The sequence below is a fragment of the Myotis yumanensis genome, unplaced genomic scaffold (assembly GCF_028538775.1).
Source record: "Myotis yumanensis isolate MYYU_CA2020_CCGP unplaced genomic scaffold, mMyoYum1.0.hap1 SCAF_13, whole genome shotgun sequence".
In the NCBI taxonomy this organism is placed as follows: Eukaryota; Metazoa; Chordata; class Mammalia; order Chiroptera; family Vespertilionidae; genus Myotis; species Myotis yumanensis.
In genome coordinates, this window is record NW_027223764.1 from 43,221,950 (window position 1) to 43,240,253 (window position 18,304).

General features: G+C 56.8%; 1 protein-coding gene across 3 annotated transcripts; it reads right to left on the minus strand.

The window, feature by feature from the left end:
- Positions 1-729: 729 nt before the first annotated feature.
- On the minus strand, positions 730-17,726 carry DNAJB12 (DnaJ heat shock protein family (Hsp40) member B12). 3 transcript variants are annotated; one of them, XM_070432944.1, is made up of 9 exons: positions 17,510-17,726; positions 10,215-10,398; positions 8,615-8,760; positions 7,196-7,381; positions 7,000-7,079; positions 5,898-6,007; positions 4,343-4,515; positions 3,726-3,823; positions 730-2,536 (listed from the first exon to the last, which is right to left on the minus strand). In XM_070432944.1, the coding sequence occupies exons 1-9, from the start codon at positions 17,640-17,642 to the stop codon at positions 2,507-2,509; spliced, it is 1,140 nt and encodes a 379-aa protein (XP_070289045.1). In that variant the 5' UTR covers positions 17,643-17,726; the 3' UTR covers positions 730-2,506. The 3 variants fall into 3 exon arrangements, with proteins under 3 accessions (XP_070289045.1, XP_070289046.1, XP_070289044.1); XM_070432945.1 differs by having other exon boundaries at positions 3,672-3,823; positions 17,510-17,725; XM_070432943.1 differs by having other exon boundaries at positions 3,678-3,823; positions 17,510-17,723.
- Positions 17,727-18,304: the final 578 nt, after the last annotated feature.

The window sequence follows — 18,304 nt, forward strand, 5'->3', positions numbered from 1 at the left end:
CCTGCCAACTGCAGTTAACAAGTGGCAGCTCGCAGACCCGGCAGGGCAGGCTGCAGTGACCCGGGCGGGACAGCCAATGAGCTCCCCGGCTGCAGTGGCACCACCGGCCGCCGGCCTGTCTTTGGCTGCAGCAGCAGCGGGAGGGGCCTCAGGCCGCCAGTCAGGGCTGCAGGGCCCTGTTTCTGGGAGGCCCGGGCAGATCTGCCGTTCGGTTCCATTCGCGGGAAGCCCCGCTGGAGCTGCCTCATTTTTAACTTTTCCAACCTTCTGGGGGAGGAGGGCAGGCTGTGGGGGTGGTGTGGGAAGGATGGCTGGGGGACTGCAGCCAGAGGTGGAGAGAGACTGGGAGAGCTGTTCCCTGGCCCTGCACGGGGGCAGCTAGAGCTCGGGGCTGAGGAGAAGGGAGATTCGGAACCGGTTTGCTCACAGCAGGATTCGAAGGGCGGGAGGAAGCAAGAACTGGGAGAAGCAGAGGTTGTGGTCATGTCCCAGTTGCCCGCCCAGGGGCGTGGGAGACCCCAGGGTCCTGGCTTGAGCCCCTTACCCTTTGCCTGGATGGAGTCAGCCCTGGCACACTGGTGACCCGAGTGGCTGTCAGCTGGGGCAAGGGGTGAGGGGGACATTCAGGCGTGTCCCCAAAACCTCCTTGTAGGATGTCAGTAGCAACAGGTGCTCGTGGACCCCCCCCAACATTAGCCCCCTTGCTCAATGAAGACCCACCACAGCCAATCACATAATAAACATATTTATAGATGTACAATTTCAGAATTCTAATTCAAGAAGTACAGCTTCTCGGGGGATCCTTTAGGATCTCTGTTCTTATTGCACATGGCTCAGCCCATCTAGGGACAGCTACCAAGACCAGCCGTCGGGTGGAGGGGCAGAGCACCAGGGCTGCGTGGCGGGCACCCTTGCCCACGTCCTGCTCTGAACATCTCTCCGGGCTGGGCGGCCGCGTCATCACAGGGCAAAATCTTGTTCAGAAACCAGACCTGGCGTTCCTTCACCAAGCGTCCTTTCCCAGAAAGAATCCTGTCTGGTGGGGGCTTTAAAAAAAGAGCCAGGGGGAACTCGGGGAGGGGGTGAGCCCCTCCTCGCTGGCCGTGTGGGGGAGTAAGGCTTTGGAAGGTGGCAGGCTCGATGGATGGTACACCCAGCGCCAGAGGACAATTCGGGAGGACAATGGCAAGTCCAAAAGACCCAGTCGACACTGCGGGAATAAATACAATCTCCCTCCCCGCTCCCTGGCAGCAACTGCTGTTTGGAGAAAAAAAAAAAATCCTCACTTGAAAGTGAGGATGAGGAAACCCTTCTGTTCAGATGTGTCCTTTGTCTCAAGTGCAGGAGAAGGCTGGGTGGCTTCATGTCCACGGAGGCAGAGACAGAGGGGCCACAGGCGCTGGCTTTCAGGAGTCAGCTGCTGCCTGGGGGGCCTGGACCAGCTGGCTGGCTCTTGGAGGAAGAGCCTTCTGGAGTCCTAGGTGCACGACTCAGGAAAAACCAGTGGCAACACGGAGCTGTGCCCTGTGGCACCTATAAGGCAAGACTCACTCAGGGATGGGGTGGGGGGGTGGGGTGGCTAGGCGGAACCTGGTCCCTCTTCCCGCCTTGCTCTTCTGGGTGGCAGGGGGTCAGGGGGGGGCCTGGGCACCAGGATAGAGCCCATCGAGCTGGCCAGAGCTTGAGGTGGGTGGTCTCACCCCAGAGGGCCCTCTGGGGCCTCTCCCACGACCACCACTGGCCTGGCCCCTGGCCCTAAGGGCACTTTCTCCCCTCCAGCTGAACCGTAAACCTGGCAATCTTCAACAGTGTCCTAAGATTCAGACGACCATGATTGCTGCTGCCATCAAAGCCAGGCCGGGGTTGAGGGGAATGTTAGAAGCTCTGACCGACGTTCCTTCCGCCGTCAGCTACGGCTAATGTCTAGCCTGTGGAGGACCAGGCTGCCTCCCCCAAACAGTCCATTTTCTAACTCAGGGAAGAAATCAGCTAAATAGTTCACCAAATCCCTGCAGTTTAAAAAGTAGACTATATATCTATATATATCTTTATATATGCTATTTACATATAAATAGATATATATACATATACGTGCATCTATAAATTACATTTCTGGAAAGTTCTCTTTCCTCCTCCTCCTCTCTATCCTTGGCCTACGCCTCTGACTGGATTCCACTGAGGTGACTGGTGGTGGCTCCTGGGAGGGGGAGAGAGGCAGCGGGGTCCCCTCCCCCAGCCCTTCCCAGAGACATTTGCTAAGTTTTACATTCTGCTTCTGTTGCCATGGTTTCTGTATCCTAGGAGAGAGCGATGTGGAGCCCGCGCTCGGCGGCCTGGGAGGAAGGGAAGCAGCCCGTGCAGGTTTCCTGGCTGTCCTAGAGCTTTCTGCAGTGACGGTGAGAGAGGACAGTGTGTGGCGTCCGGCCTCCAATCCATTTTAATGTTTTTTTTTCCTTTTTAATGTCTTTCCTTAAATATACAGTTCATCACCTTGGCTCAGTGCATGTCACCAAAAATTCTCCAGGGATTTCATGGTCTGGGGAGGAGAGCGGGACAGTTAGCTGGCAGTCACGTGTCCAGGGGCTCTAGCTTCGCCCACACGAACAGGCAGCCCTCCTTGCCACTGTCTCTCCCACCTGAGCTGCACCCGATTGCCCTCCTGCCGTCTGTTCCACTCTCCTAGAGGCACAAGCAAACAGCCTCAAAGCAGAGAGTCTGTACCTGGATCTCTGCTGAGGGACACAGGCAAAGGGATGGACAAGGCACCAACACGAAAAAGAACTTTCCCGGCCCCGCCCACACTCCTCGGGGCTTGGTCCAAGTTGTCCCCTCTGGCAATGCTGGAAGCAGAGCCCGCTACCCACACACACGGGCACACACACACACACACACACACACACGGGCACAGGAGGCAGGTGGTCTGAACCAGCACCTCTCATTCCCCCACCCTGTGCTGAGGGCTCAGCATTCGACCCTGAACTCATGGCCTCCTGTTCCCTTTTTCAGGCCACAGGTGAGAAGCCTGGGCGGCCGGATCCCTGTGGCTTCCAGGCGGCAGGCGCAGTAGCATGAGAGACAGTGACAGACAGACAAGAGAAAGACAGTGAGAGACTGACAGACGAGAGCGACACAGACAGAGAGCCAGCCTCTGCTCCTGCCAGAGGGAGCGGTCAGGTGCACAGGCCTCTCCTGCCCCAGCCTGATGGCTCCTCCTGCCCTTTGTTCCATGTCCCACTGCCCGCCCGTTCCCACCTGGCTCTCCCTGGGGGGCTCCCGTGGGCCCAGGGGTACTTGGTGGCTTAAACACCAGGGTGCGGACAATAGTCTGCTGCACTGGGGGAAGGGCCGTGGCGACCAGATGGCTGGAGCAGACCAAGGAGGCACAAGTGGCGCTCAGCAGCAGCCTCGGGCTCCCCTTCTGCTTGGGGACCCCACAGCTCCAGCCCCAGAGCCAGGGAGTAGGGGGACGGGGGTGAAGATTCAGGCCGGAAGCAGACCTCAGTCTCCAAGCACACCCCCGAGCTGCCCCAACTCTGCAGCTGGAGGTCAGGCTGGGGACAAGGAGCCTGTGCCATCACAGAGGCTCCCCCTCTCCCCCCCACCCTCCTCGGCCTCATGACCAGGGCCAGAGCTGCTGGAAGTTGCAGGGCAGAGGAGACCCTGGCTCATACTTGGACCTCGGTCGTGTGGCTGGCCCAGGACTATCCATGCAGGGAGGCCTGCACCTCTGACAGTCGGTTACAGCTTGGGGTGCTCATCCTCTGTGCTTTGTGGTACATATCGGTGTCGCCGAAGTAGCGGGCCCGGTACAACAAGCCTTCCTCTGCAAAGCAATGGGGCAGGGTAAGGGCACACCCAGGACCTCCTGCAGCCGCTAGGGCCCCTGTCTGGTCTGGGGACAGAGGGAAGGCTGTTATAGGCCCAGGAGCTGGGACAGAGGACCTTTAGGGAGGATCCTGAAGGAGCAAAGACTGGTCCCAACTTGGGGCAGGGACAGCGGCCCCTTTCTAGAGAGTGGGGGTGAGGCCGGCCAAGGTCAGAGCCTGTCCTCCTGGTCCGGCCTCTCCAAGGTCCACAGATAGAGCCGATGTCCAATCAGCGGGTGCCCCGCAGATCTGCTCCAATCTCTGTCGACACAGGTGCCTCTGGCAGCCGAACGACAGGCGGTCTGCAGCGCCTTACAGGACCGGGAGGGAGTCTCCAGGGGAACGGGGTGGAGCCTGGCTTTGGGCTGGGAGGCGGCAGGCACAGGGCAGTGCCAGGTGCTGGGCCCACAAATCACTAGGCGAGTCGGGCTTTCTCCTGTTCTCAAGCTCCCTGTCCCCGACACACGCACACTCACTTTGCTGCTTCTCCTTCCAGCAGTTGTTCCGGAGGTTGGCGATGTAATCATCCTCCACGTTCCGCTCAACCGTCTTCAGGCTGGAACCTGTGTACTCCTCAGAGAAGGTGTCCGTCACGTAGTAGACGACGTTCAGGTGGTCAGTGACGCGCCTGTGAATGTGGCCCACCGACCTGCCAGGAGTACACCGGGCACAGAGTGGGCACGGGCCCCAGGCCCAGGGCAGCTCTGGGGATGGCGAGGCCCCTGATGGGGGCACCCAGGCCACAGGAGTAGTTACCTCCCTCCCACACTAGCACAGGAACTTGCACACACTCGAAGTGGGGTGTCTCTCCGGCACGAATGGCCCAGCCCACGGCCAGCCCTCCCCAGGCTCCCTGTTTACTACCCCCGTGGACTTGGGGGACACTGGGGAGGAGCCCCTTTCTGAGAGGCCCCAGTCAGGGAAGCAGGAACCTGGAGTGAGTCTGGGCTCCCTCTCTGACGAGCTGTGTGACTTGAGCAACCTGTGCCTCCAGTCCTCGCTGAGGGCCTGCCTGCCTGCCTAGCCAGGAGCTCCCAGGCTAGAGGCTTGGAAACAAAATGACAGGAAGGATTCCAAAGAGCTGTATCTTTCCTGGTCCAACTGCAGGCTCACAGGCTGTGGGGAGAGCCTCAATACAGACAGGAGTCGGTGCTCCGGGAGGACGCCCCTGCCTGCCCACTGCGCCTGCCATCGCTCCAGCCGCAGAGGAAAGCCTGCCATCGGCCAGAGGACAGTGCAGGCTGGTGTGGACCCAGTGGCCCGACTCTGCCCCCTGCTGGCCGAGAGGATGCTGCCAGGTTCCCAGCCAGGGCCACGCCGCTAGGTGGGAGCAGAGGGCTTCCACGAATAGAAGCTAAGTACCCGCTCTGCATCAGATACTGTCAAGTGCCAGAAATAAGCGAGGGGTGCTGACACCTTAAATGGTCAAATAAGTTGCCTAAGTTCACTACTGGCAGTTGGGACCATAAGTTTATTCAACAAATACTGTTGAGCATTTCCAACGAGCCCTGGCATTTTATGTGTATTACACATTTTATTTTCACAAGCGGGCAGATGTTGTTCCCATTTTACAGATAAGGCTGAGAGAAGTTACTTAACTTGTCCAGGGTCACACAACTGCTTAGTAGAGGAGCTGGAATTCAAAGCCACCCTTGCTCTGTCTGACTCTAAAGCCCCCACCCTGAACCTCAGAACAGAGATTCTGATCTCAAGGTCAGCAGATAAGATGGGGGCGGGGGAGGAGGGAGTGGGGAGTCATGAAGCCTGTGGAATGATATGCAGAACTGTGTCTGTGCAAGGCTCTAGGGGTAAGATCTGCAGTTTTCACTGCATTTTCTTAGGGGACCCTGATCCTAAAAACATCAAGAACTTCTGCTCAACAGGGAAAATGTATTTTCCTGATCTAAGCCAGCTTTCTGCTTTATGATCAAGAGCCTGCAGGATGGGAAGGAAGGCCCAATGGCGGCTGAAACTCCACAAAGTCCCCATCCGCCCCCCACCCGGGCCTCCCCCGCAGCCACAGGTACTCACGGCCTTGGGCTCAGACTGTAGGGTGGACTGGAGACCATGAGCTGGCTGAGAGCTGACACGAGGATCAGGATGAGGATGGGCATCAGCTGGACAAATACCCCCAGTCCGCCCTGGAGGGAAGAGCCAATGGTCACCCAAGCCAGCCCGGGGTGGGGGTCCGGCATCCGGCACAACCACCACCAGCTCCCCCAGCTCAGGGGAGCCCAGGTGGCGGGAGGCAGTTACTACCAAACAGGCCATGACACCACTCTCTCCCTCCCCCCCCACAAACCCCCCCAATACAGAGGCCCCTCCACCTGCCACCTTCCCCAGATAAAAACAAAACAGCCACTGGCATTAAAGACATTGGGGAAAGAACGCCAAAACATGAGCAAAGTGGCTGCCTCCAGAAATGGGGGCCAGAGCTGGAGGGAGGCTTTCACGACACAGACCTTTCTGAATGTTAAACCATACGGATCTATTACCAATTTACAAACTGCCAGTTAAAAAACTATAAGGAAAAGTAAAGTTCACTGTGTGACAATTTGTAATTTAAAAACTCTTCTGTATGTTAAATATACACAAAATTAAAGTTTAAAGATAAATACACAAAAACATAAGGCCACACTGTCATAATCTTAAATGCTCCGCAGCTGTCCACAGCTTTAATTTCAGTTGGCTGGCTGTTCTGTGGCATTCAAAGTGTGCTGGAAGCATTGTCTTGCTATAGCTTTTACATACATTTTTTTCAGTGCTGAAAAGACAAGAGTCAGCACCAATATTGTTATCCTTGACAATTCTTCCATGAAGCTTAATTTTCCATTGCTTGGAAAATGTTGGCCTTATGAACAAATGAACTGCACAAAGGCTGTTCACACCCGAACTGCCTGTAGGTGGAAAACATTCTGCATTACATTCTCCAAATGAGGCCATCCAAGCCCCACTCCTCTGGGCAACGTGGAGTGTGGCTCCCTCTGGTGTCGCTCAGCGGAATGGCAACGGAGGCCCAAGATGGCTCCTCCGCTGAGGCTGTGGGACCGCTGCCATCCAGAATAGACAGCTGAGCCTGTCACTGCCCCTCCAGGCCCCCCTCCCCTCCGCTCCCAGCCCCTTCCTCACTCACGTCACCCTGGTTCTCCCTGCGGTCCTGCCTCTGCTGGTAGTTATAGCGCATCCGGCCGTTGCTGTAGACATGGACGTTACCTGCGGTCAGAGGGGCCGAGTCAGGAGGGGGCTGCCGGGAAAGGCAGAGGCTGGCAGCCAGTCTCCCACCACCACCTGGTGAGGCCGGGCTGTGGGGAGGGAGGTGGGGGACTTACTAGATGGGAAGCCACCGCCAAAGAACATGTTGAAGAGGTCTTCCGGGGAGATGTCGGCCTCGAAGCCACGGTGGAAGTCCCCGTGCCCGTGGCCATGCCGGGCCGCCTGGCTCCTGTCATCACCAAACTGGTCATACTGCTTCCTTTTCTCTGGGTTGCTAAGGACTGCATATGCTGTGCCAATGGCTGGAAAGGAGGCAGAGGGTCAGGCCTGGGGATGCTGGGGGTGTGGGTGACACGGCTCCCACGCAGCCTACAGCTCACTTCCTGCAGGCCTTCGAGGCTGCTGAGGAGGCAGGCGTCCTGGGCCAGCGTGGGGGGTGGCGGCAGGAACACCTCGCAGTGCGTCTGGGCAGCCTGGGGACTCACTCAGCTCCTCGCTCTCCACCGCATGATGAGAGTCCAGCCTTTTCTACACGGCAGGCCCTTTGTGGGCATTATCCTAGCTGCTCCTAACGGCAACCCATCTCCATTTCACCAGCGGCAAAACAGGCCAGAAAGGCTGAGCGTCAGCCACAGGCTCTGATGTCGCAGAGCAGGAAGCAAGCCCAGGGGTCTCGCTTCAAGTCCGCTCTCTGCTTTTATGGAAACCACCCCCTCTGTCCCCTTCCCCATTCCTCTCCTGAGGTGCCCGTGGACGGGTGGGGCCTTTCTTTGTGGAGGTCACAGTGCGACCTCAGGGCCAAGCAGATACATGATGCCCACTTGCAAACAGGAAGCCAGGGGGACGGCAGGGAGAGGCTCCAGGCGAGGCTCCTCCACTGCGGGCGGTGTGGCCGGGCAAGGAGCTCTCTCTTCCCTGGGGCCCAGGTCCCAGCTGCCGTTCCTCTGCCTGGCACTGGGGCCTCCCAGCAGAGCTCCCCAGGTGGGGAGCCTGGGCTCCAGAGAACCCCAGTTCGGGCCTCCTGAGTCTCTTGCTCCCTCTCAAGCGGCCACTCTCTCCCAGGAGTGGGCCAGAGCTGCACCTGCTTCAGCTGAACCCCTGGGAATAAGGAGAACGCCCGCCTCCTCCCAAGGCCGGGTCGGGGTAGGCTGCAGGCAGAGGTCAGGCTGGAGAAACGAACCACAGCCGCCTTGCTTCCCTACTCCCATTCGCCTTCCTCCTCTGGGTTGACGGACAGGCAGCAGGGGGTGACGCCTGCAGACTGTTCCATGCAGGACTGGCCCCAAGGAGCCACTGGCCCTCTTTCACCTCCGCCCCCTCCTCTAACCCCAGGGAATGAGGAGGCAGGGGAGGCAGGAGGGTGCGATCGGAGCTCCGACAGGCCCTGTGGCTGGAGGTGGCTACGAGGACCTTCTCCCAGGAGGCAGCCCCTGAGCCGTAGGACTTGGGCCCAAGGCGGCCTCCTGGGAAAGTCCCTTATCTCTTCCGAGGGCGAGACACAAACACCGAAGTGCCAGGACGCCAGGCTGGCTTACCTTTGAAAGCTTCGGTGGCGCCGGGCGCGTGGTTCTTGTCTGGGTGGAACTTGAGGGCCAGTTTGCGGTAGGCCTTCTTCAGGTCCTCCTCCGAGGCCCCTCTGCTCACGCCCAGGATCTCATAGTAGTCTTTACACTGCTTGACCCTGGGGGAGGGACACGGGTGTGGTGGGGGCTCCCCACGGGCCTGGGGCCATGAGGGGAGGTGGGCGCAGAGCAGCACCCCGAGCACACAGCTCTGAGCAGGCTCGGGGCACACGCTGTCAGGCTGTGGGGTTAGGGAGCCCCAGGAAGCTCCGACTGGGATGGGGATCTGGGCGGGGCCCAGAGAAACACCAAGAATACATTTAGGGCTTAAGAGGGGCCGCTGCTGTGTCTGCCAGACCAGGAACCACTTCCCTTTGCTAAGAGCACCCTCCCTGCAGGCGACCTCTTAAGGACTGCCAATCGTCGGCCTCCGCCCCAGGGCAAGTGTGCCCCAAGCGTGGCCAGCTATCTCTTCTTCTCGCAATTTGAGTCTTGAATGAGCAACATAAAGGTCATGGCAGCCCTAGCTGGTTTGGCTCACTGTATAGCGTGTCGGCCTGGGGACTGAAGGTCTCAGGTTCGATTCCGGTCAAGGGCATGTGCCTTGGTTGCAGGCTCATCCCCAGTAAGGGGTGTGCAGGAGGCAGCTGATCGATGCTTCTCTCTCATTGATGTTTCTAACTCTCTATCCCTCTCCCTTCCTCTCTGTAAAAAATCAATAAATATATTTAAAAAAATAAAAATAAAAATAAAGGCCATGGCAGGTCTGCTCACCCCATCTCAGGGCCCTGAAGAGACCCTGATTCTTGAACTTTTCCAGGCACTCCTAACTCCCCACAGTCAGTTTCTATTGCTCCAACCGATAGGCTTGTCCGGTCAAAACCCTATTTGGTCAGAATAATGTAAATTTGGCGTGTTTTTACGGCAAACTACAATCATGCTACGGCACCGCAGGCTGAACCCAGCGCTGAAGCTTGCTGATGTCTTCACTAGCAGCCAGGACCGTGGGAACGGCCTCGGAGGTCCCAAGGCCAGCGAGAGGGGAGGCCGGAGAAAAGAGAGCTTGGCTGGGCCGCTCGGCCTGGACGTGAGCTGCTCCGAGGGCCTGCCCAAGCCTTGGAGGGACCACTGCCTCCTGTCTCCAGTCCACCCCACACAGGCTCTGGTCTGAAAGGGTCTTTGTTGGGGGTGGGGCTGTGGGTTGGGGGAGAATCCTGGGGGGAGACCATGCCCCATCTCTGTCTGACAAACAGAGCTGTGTGAGGAGGCCAGGCCAGCCTGGCCAGCAGCAGAGGAAGCCCGCGGTGTCAGCATTTCAGCCCCTGCTGTGGGCCGTCTGGGGGGAGGGGACAGTGGAGCTCGGGTTCCCACACTGTCCTCCGGGGCCTTGTGGGATAGGGAGTGGGCCGGTGAGCCTGGCCGCTCGGACCCGCTCCACCCTCAAGCCCGTCCCAGGGCCCACCCAGGCCACAGGCAGAGGCGAGGTGGAGGACGCACAGGGCGCGAGGCCTGCTCTAGATCTGAAACTTCCCACCCCCTCCAGCCCGCCCTGCCCGCCAGGCCAGCCTTCTACCTCTTCACAGCTGCCACTTGGTCCGCAGTGTAGCCTTTGGTGGGCTCGCCGCCTCCTCCAGCTTCACCGTTGGCCGCCGGGGCGTCGGACCCACTCGCTTTCCTGTGGGTCGCGTGGGTCGTGTCTGTGGGTTGGGGCTGGTCACCGGCAGACTGTGGTTTCTGGTTGAGGGACTCGATCAGGGCTGTGCAAGGCAAGGCCACCAATCAGGGCTCCTGCTCCGGCAAGGCCGCAGGTCACAGCTGCGGGGCCACCTGACCCCAGGGGAGGCCAGGGCCCCACACACCCGCCTGCTTATTCTCCCAGCAGAGCCACTGGCTTCTTGCCTGACTTCACCCTGTGGGGGCCACTGCTCTCTTAGGATCCAGTCCTCAGGAGCCAGCAGGGTATATATAGGTCACTTTAAATTCAGCATAAAAACGAACTTTTTTATTTTTAATGTTCCCAAAAATAAACTATTAATACTTCAGATTTTTTAAATCCCAAAGTAGTAAACAGCCATCTTCTGTTTAGAGCCGAGATGGCGAAGTGCTTTGCAATGGGGACCCTCCTGGAGGCCTGCGCTTGGCCCTGAGCAGGAGTGGGGGCAGTGAGCATGCCCAGGGGCCAGGATAAACATCTGCCGTTTTTACGTTTTTCAAATGGGTGGCCATGTCAGAGCCTATAGAGGGCACAACTGTCTCCCTCAGACAGGGTCAAGGTTATTCACACGCAAGTCGGAAGTCCCCTGCGCCCACTTATTTCAGGCACAAAACCAGTTCTGAACCCCCTGTCAGGCCCAGGGTACAGTGTCCTGGGAAACCAGGCATCGACCACCGCAGGGACCCAGGGCACCTCTGTGCTGACGAGGGACAGCAGCACAGCCCGCTGCTCCCCAGACCTTGCTGGGCTCAGGGCACTGTGCTGGGTATCAGCACCTGGGTCTCACCCAGGGGCCTGAGCAGGACACCAGGACTCAAGTGAGACACCGCTGTCTTAGTTGCAGCAAATTCACGAGCTCACCGAGTCAGCAGCTGTGAAATCCATACACAGGAGCTGACAACCGAGCTTGCCCACAGGAGGGAGGTGCAGGGGTTCCCGTAGCAAACCCTGGGCGCGCACTCTGAGAGGAGCAACGGTGATGGGTGCTATGTCAGGCAGGACCGGTCACAGTGCTCTGCATGTATTAGCTCATTTAGTCTTCACAACGGCCTTAAAGGGAGGTCTTATTACCACCACCCCCGCTATAAGGAGGGGCTGTATCTGATCAGCTTGCCCCTGGCTGCACAAGCTGGTAGGCAGCACCTGAACCCCAGGATGTCAGGCTCATGGGACCTTGCTCTTCACCATGCTGCTATCCCAGACCACAAATCTGCAGAAGAGAAGTGAAATCCAGGTTCTGCCCTGGCTGGTAGCTCAGTTGGTTAGAGTATCGTCCCCATATGCCAACATTGTGGGTTCAATCCCCAGTCAGGGCACACACAAGAATCAACCTATGAATGCAAATAAGTGGAATAACAAATCTCTCTCTCTCTCTCTCTCTCAAATCAATAAATTAAAAAAAAAAAAAAAAAAGAAAGACCCAGGTTTCAAACCTCAGCTCAGCTAAATCCTAACAGTGTGACCCTGGTCCATCTGCGAGACCTTTCTGTTTCCTCACAATGGGGTATGAGATGAAATGAGATCACGTGTGCAAGCATGCAGCAGGGAGACGGAGTAAAGTTCAAAATGAGTAGCCACTAATATTATGACCTGGGCTGATGAGCTAGTTGGCCAGGAAGATGAGGGGGCCCGCGGTGGTGGGGACTGGGGGCCCCAAGGCGTAGGAAGGCAGCCTCAGCACTCAGCAGGCTTTGGACCAGACGTGACCTTGACGTTTCAGGTTGTCCCAGTTGCCAGGTCCACGCCAGGCACCGGGGGATGGCAGCGCAGAGAACCGACAGATGAAGGGATGCTGATCAAGACAGACGGAGGGCCCTGACCGGTTTGGCTCAGTGGATGGAGCGTCAGCCTGCGGACTGAAGGGTCCCAGGTTCGATTCCGGCCAAGAGCATGTACCTTGGTTGCGGGCACATCCCCAGTGGGGGGTGTGCAGGAGGCATCTGGTTGATGTTTCTCTCTCATCGATGTTTCTAACTCTCTATCCCTCTCCCGTCCTCTCTGTAAAAAATCAATAAAATATATTTTTAAAAAAATGATGGACGGAGGGAGGGAGCTTGGTTTGCTAGGGATTTTTTTTAGAGCTTTTAAAGAAGTTGCTTATTTCAATTTCTCTGGAAGCCCCCGTGGTCCAGGCTCATCAGCTAGGACCGTGGTCGGCAAACTGCGGCTCATGAGCCACATGCGGCTCTTTGGCCCCTTGAGTGTGGCTCTTCCACCAAATACCACAAAATACAACGTGTGGGCACACACATACAGTACGATTGAAACTTCATGGCCCATGCGCAGAAGTCGGTATTTTGTGGAAAAGCCACACTCAAGGGGCCAAAGAGCCGCATGTGGCTCGCGAGCCGCAGTTTGCCGACCAGTGAGCTAGGAGATGGGACTCTCTCTAGTACTTCGCAGGGAAGATTCTGGAAGCTTTTCGGGGCAGTTACATGGAGTCAGCCACTCTATTCTCTATGCTGCAGAAAGAGAGCCCATAGGGAAGTAGATGTGCTCTGGGTCAGACAGAAGGTTCCTGCTTGAGTTGGGAATGGAAGATTCCTGGTGGCTGACAAGCAGGCCTCTCTGGTGGCCCGGACACCCCCTCTCAGGCCCGTGGGACGTGACTGGCTCCTCCTGACTCACTGCTACACCCCTCACTGGCACAGTGCTGACAGGAGAAGGTCACAGAAGAGCAGAGCTAGAACAGCTGGATGTGAATCTAGAGTTAGACCGACATGGCTGGGTTCAAATCCCGATTCTGCCCCTTCCCAGTGAAGCCAGCAGACATTTAAGAAGAAGGGAGTTGGGAGGAGAAACAAAGCTGGGGGGAGAGGGGGCAGCTGAGGTAGAGGTGAAAGCATTTCTACAGCCAAAGCCACCAGCAGTGGCCCCACCTCAACCCCAGGCTGGAGAGTCAGGCTGCCTGGGTTCAAACCCGGCTCTGCCACTGGCTAGCAAGGTCGTCTTGGACAAGTTAACTCAGCTTCCCCGCGTAAAGCTGCATCTCCCTCGAGTTAATAGAGTAAATGAGTAAACGCATTTAAAGAACTTTACCCAATTTCCAGCAAATAGTAAGTGTTACCTGTTCCTTTTCTTTCCAGGCTCTATGGACCTGCAGTGCTCAGACTGCGCTGGGAAAGGGAGGCCAGCGTAGGGAGAGCCTGGGAGTGGAGCTAGGCAGGCAGGTTCTTTTGCTAATTACCATGTAGCCTTGTCAGGTTATCTAACTCCGCAGTGAAGATAGGATCTCCACCTTCACAGGGCTGCTCTGAGGGGTAAAAAGACTCAGTGAAATCAGGTGAGTGGAAGCGCTGAGCACACAGTGAGGTTCATGATGGCTGACCGACTTGAATGGACAGCCCCACCCTGGACCTCACCAGTATTAGCACATCTCTGTCCTAGACCCTGAGGGCCAGTATCTCTCGACAACAAGCCCTCCCCTGTCCCTGCGTGGCCTTCCCACCTTGGCCCTCCTGACGTAGCCCGGACCCAGAGCCAGCCATCTCATACGAGTTCACGCGGCCTGAGCTGCAAGATCATTCAGGCCAATGCTTTCTTTGTATGCTGGGGAAACTGAGGCCTACAGATGTTCTCATCAGCTCCCTGGGACCTTCTACCATGATTCCTAAGCCTCAGGCAAAGCCAATGTCTGCGAGGGTGCCAGGCACCGAACAGAGAGTCCCAGAAAGGGACTGACGAGCTCCACTAGCCCTGCCCTGTGGCATCCCAGCTTAGGGCCTGGCTACTGCTCCTCAGTACGTGTCCAGCCCTTGGTGCCTCACCATCCCACTTCCTGCAGCACGGGTTCCAAGTCCCCTCATATCTTTTCTTTTTTTCTTCTAAATCATTACCTGAGGATATGTTTTTACTGATTTTAGAGAGTAAGGAAGGGAGAGGGAGAGAGAGAAACATCAATGGGTTGCATTCTGCATATGCCCCAACTGAGAATCAAACCTACAACCTGGGTCCATGCCCTGACCGGGAATCAAACCTTCGATGCATGGGGCAATGCTCCAACTAACTGAGCCACGCCGGCCAGGGCCCCTCATGTCTTTTCACTGTGAGGTTCTTTGACCCTTCCAGGTTGCTCTGAGCCTCCTCACCCCAACCCTTTCCTTTTTCTGTCCTTCCACTTCCCTTCCATGCTCTCGATCCTTCCCTTTCATTTTTCAACTTGTCCTTTTCCCATGTGGCCTGTGCAGCAACTGACAGGGCGGCTCACCGCCTCCTCGGCACACTGCTCCATGGCTACCTGGCAGCGGCTCTCTCCTGGGACCGCCTCTTCCTGTGGTTGCTCCATCTCACTCTATGGCTACAGGTGTGCCAGCAGCAACCTCCTCTACATGTTCCACACTTTCCCACAGTGACTTCAGCCAGCACAACTCCCATAAGCTCGGTCACACTGAGACCAGACTTTCAGCTAGAACCTCAGGCTCTCTCTCCTGAGCTCCAAGCTATAAGCTCCTTTGAACAGCCCACCAGCAACAATCCACCGGCACCTCAGACTCTGCCCATCTCTTCCCACCGTGTTCCTTGGCCGTACTGTCTGTCCAGGCACACAGGCTTGGATTCTGAGCGCCCGTTTCTCCTTAGCAACCCTTTCTCACACCAGGCTTGGTGGCTTCCCCCAGTGACCTCCTCCTCCTCCAGACTGCATTTATCTCAGGCCCTCTGAGCTCCTCACCTACTCAGTACAATTCTCTCCCAACCTGGAGTCTCTCCTGGAGTCTCTCCTTCCTCTTACTGACACTTCACCCTGTTCTCTCTTAAGAAAAATACCTTTATCGTCTTCCTGCCATCTAAACGTCAATGGTTTTTTCACTAACTACGGAGTGAATATCCCAGGCAGCGCAGGACAGGATCTACACAATCTGGTCCCATTCTATGTTCCAAACTTAATTCTCTCTCTAATCAAATTACTACCCCCACAGCCTCCAAATCTTGCTACACTCAATCTGTCCCTCCAACCCTCACAACTTCCAGCCCAGTCTCCCAGTATGCCCTTCTCCAAGTCTCCTCCCCTCCTCCAAAGTACAGTTCAAACACTTAAGCCCTCAGCATCTGACACCACTGAATTTTTGTTTAGTCACAATTATTGTTTTATGGCTCACCATATTATCTTTTCTGTAACCTGTCTCCCTCACTAGATAGATCGTAAGCTCCTTGAGGCAAAGGATCATTTCTTACCAACCCTGCTAGAGCACTTAGTACCAAGCAGAGGACTTTGCAAACAAAACAAAAATGTCAGCTGCACTGAATGAGCATCTGGAATAAGTTCAAACCTCACATAGCGAGTACGGACAATACTACCTATTGTATTTTTCTAACCAAGATTTCCCCATCCCGGGCCAAAATTAACCTCAGGTTCTTGTCAGCTCAGTGTGCAGGGCCAGAGAGGGCACAAGATGATGTTTACAGAGAAGCACGAGGCATACACTCTTTCCGGAATGTCAGAAATATTACAAATATGCAGCTGGTGACTCTTCTGCCTGAGCAAATTCCAGTGCCAGAGCCCCAGGAAGGACAGCCATCAAAGCCCCGAACTAGCCCAGGAGGCCTGCTGGCAGGAAGCTCTCCACAAGCTATGTTACCCTCCATTCTTGGCTGCCTGCTCCTGAGCCCCCAGAGGCATCCGAGTCAGACAGAGTTCTGAGAGCTGGGGGGCCCTACCCCACCCTGCTCTCCTCTCACGCAGTGTGATTTACTTCCTGGGGCTCCTCCAGCGGGTTATCTCAGGAGTCCTGGCAAAGAGGGCAAAAGATCAACATGCAGAGTCAGGAGGCAGGAAAATGCAGGCATCCCAGGCCGCCTCTCTGCTAGTGCTCCCTTCTCAATTTCATAACGTGGGCAAGACGATTAGGAGGCTGGCTGCTGCTCGCCAGGTTCATTTTATTTCTTTAGCAAATATTTATAGGGTCCCAGAACTCCCCAATTCCTAGCTGTGTAATACTGGAGAAGCCCCTTACTTCTGATATGCCTTCCTCTATAGAACGAAGATCATCTTTGCTCTGCCTCCCCGACAGGTCAAGCTCAAGTGAGAAAATGCATTCCAAAGAGCTTTCTCAACGGAAAAGCTCCACGGGTATTACTGTTATTCTTATTATCTGTGCCCACCCTTTATTTTTCAAGGTTAAGTAAACCCAAGCTCAGAAAAACCACATGGTCGCCGTCAGGATGAGACCGAGCACCTGTTACATGCCAGACGGTTGGCTAAGTGGTAACTGCAGGCGCTGATCTCTAACAGACCACCCCTTTCTCTCTTCCACCTTGCATTAGGAAAAACTGCTTAGAAGACGTAGGTCAGAGAAAACAGAGGGTTCCCGGGCACCGCGACATGCTGAGTAGTTGAGACAATTCCTTCCCGCCCTGGTTTGGAAGGCGTCATTCAGTCCAGGGCTCTACAGCAGGACAGCCTGCTGCCGCCCGGCCGCCCGTGCGGCCAGCCACCGATGGACTCTTGGAGGCGAGGGGGCGAGGGTGTGAGGGTGGGGGTGGCAGGGGCCAGCGTCTGCGACCAGACAGTCCGCCCCGGATGTCACAAGCGAGCGAAGAGGCTCCCGGAGCGAGTGAGAAGCCGGTCTCGGGACAGACCGTCCAGGCGCCCGGGCTGGGCGGAGGGGCAGGGGCGGAGGGGGAGGCTCTAGTTCTGGGAAGGTGGTCCCCGACATCCCACCGGAAACGTGCGAGAGAGCGAGGATATGAAGACGCCTTCACGGGCACACGAAGGTCGGAAGTCCTCTTTCCCTCTCTAGAACCCTGTCTCTCTGTCGGAGTAGTTATGTTTATTAAACTATAATGTTTCCCAGGCCGGCACCTGGCCCTGGGCCACCGAATGGCCCCTTGGGAAAAGTAGTTCCATTTCGACCTCAGGCAAGTCCCCTTCGCCCCGTCTGTCAGCGCCTCTCATTCTTGGGAACTCTACATTTCAGAGGGTGCGGCGAGCACCCGGAAAGCTCAGGTCGCAGGTCGCCCCCGTCAGCAGGTGTGCAGCATCCCGGAGAGACGTGGGGTCAAAGACTACACCTCCCAGCAGCCACCGCGCGCCCCAGTGCGCAGGCGTAGCCGCGCCTCGCCACCCCTCCCCCTCCTCCAACTGCTCCCGTCGGTCCGTTCCCGTATTCCCCCCATTAGTTCTAATGTCCCCTCCGTCTCGCCGGCACCACACTCACCGCGAACGCGCGGCGTCGGGTACAGCCGCTGTGCCTTCTCCAGGAAGCGGAGCGCCCGGTCGGGCTGGTTGCTCTGGATGGCCTTGAGGGCGATGCTAATACAGCGCTCGGCTTCATCCTTGTTGGATTCCATGGCGGAACCAGAGCGCGGAACCGGGGAGGGGGAGGCCGGGCGAGCGAAGGGCTGCGCCAGCCGCCGGCGCGTCGCTGGACAGGCGGGCGCAGGGTGATGACATAGGCCCGCCGCCCCTCCTTTTCCGAGAGGCGAGCGAGGGCGGAAGCGCGGCGGTGCGCGCTCGGAGAGGGCGGCCTTGAGGAGCGGGTTCCGGGTGCACGCCCGCGTTTCCGGGGCCGGAGGGTGAGAGCCAGGGTCTCACTGCTGAGTGTGCTGGTGCGTTCTCGGTAGTAGCTGTGCGTTTGAGACGAAGGTGATTTAGTTACTCATTCGGCAGGTGTTCATTGAGAACCCGCTGCTGGCCATGGCGGGCGTGCCGTGGTGAACAAAACCAAGGCCCTGCCCTCAGGGAGCGTACGTTCCAGTGTGTGTAGGGGCGGGGAGCCGTCCCGTAAATACATACATTCAGGTAGAGACGAACGCTGTGAAGGAAAATAAAGGGATAGAGAGTAGAAGGTGCTATTTTAAATGGCCTGATAAGAGACATTGTTTCTCCCAGAAGCTTTGATTTATTTATTTATTTATTATTTATCTATTTGGTGGCAGCTTACACTTCCTGGTGGCATAACGTTATCTCTGGGGGTGCCACTCACGTCACCTTGAGGCTAATGGCTGCCCCA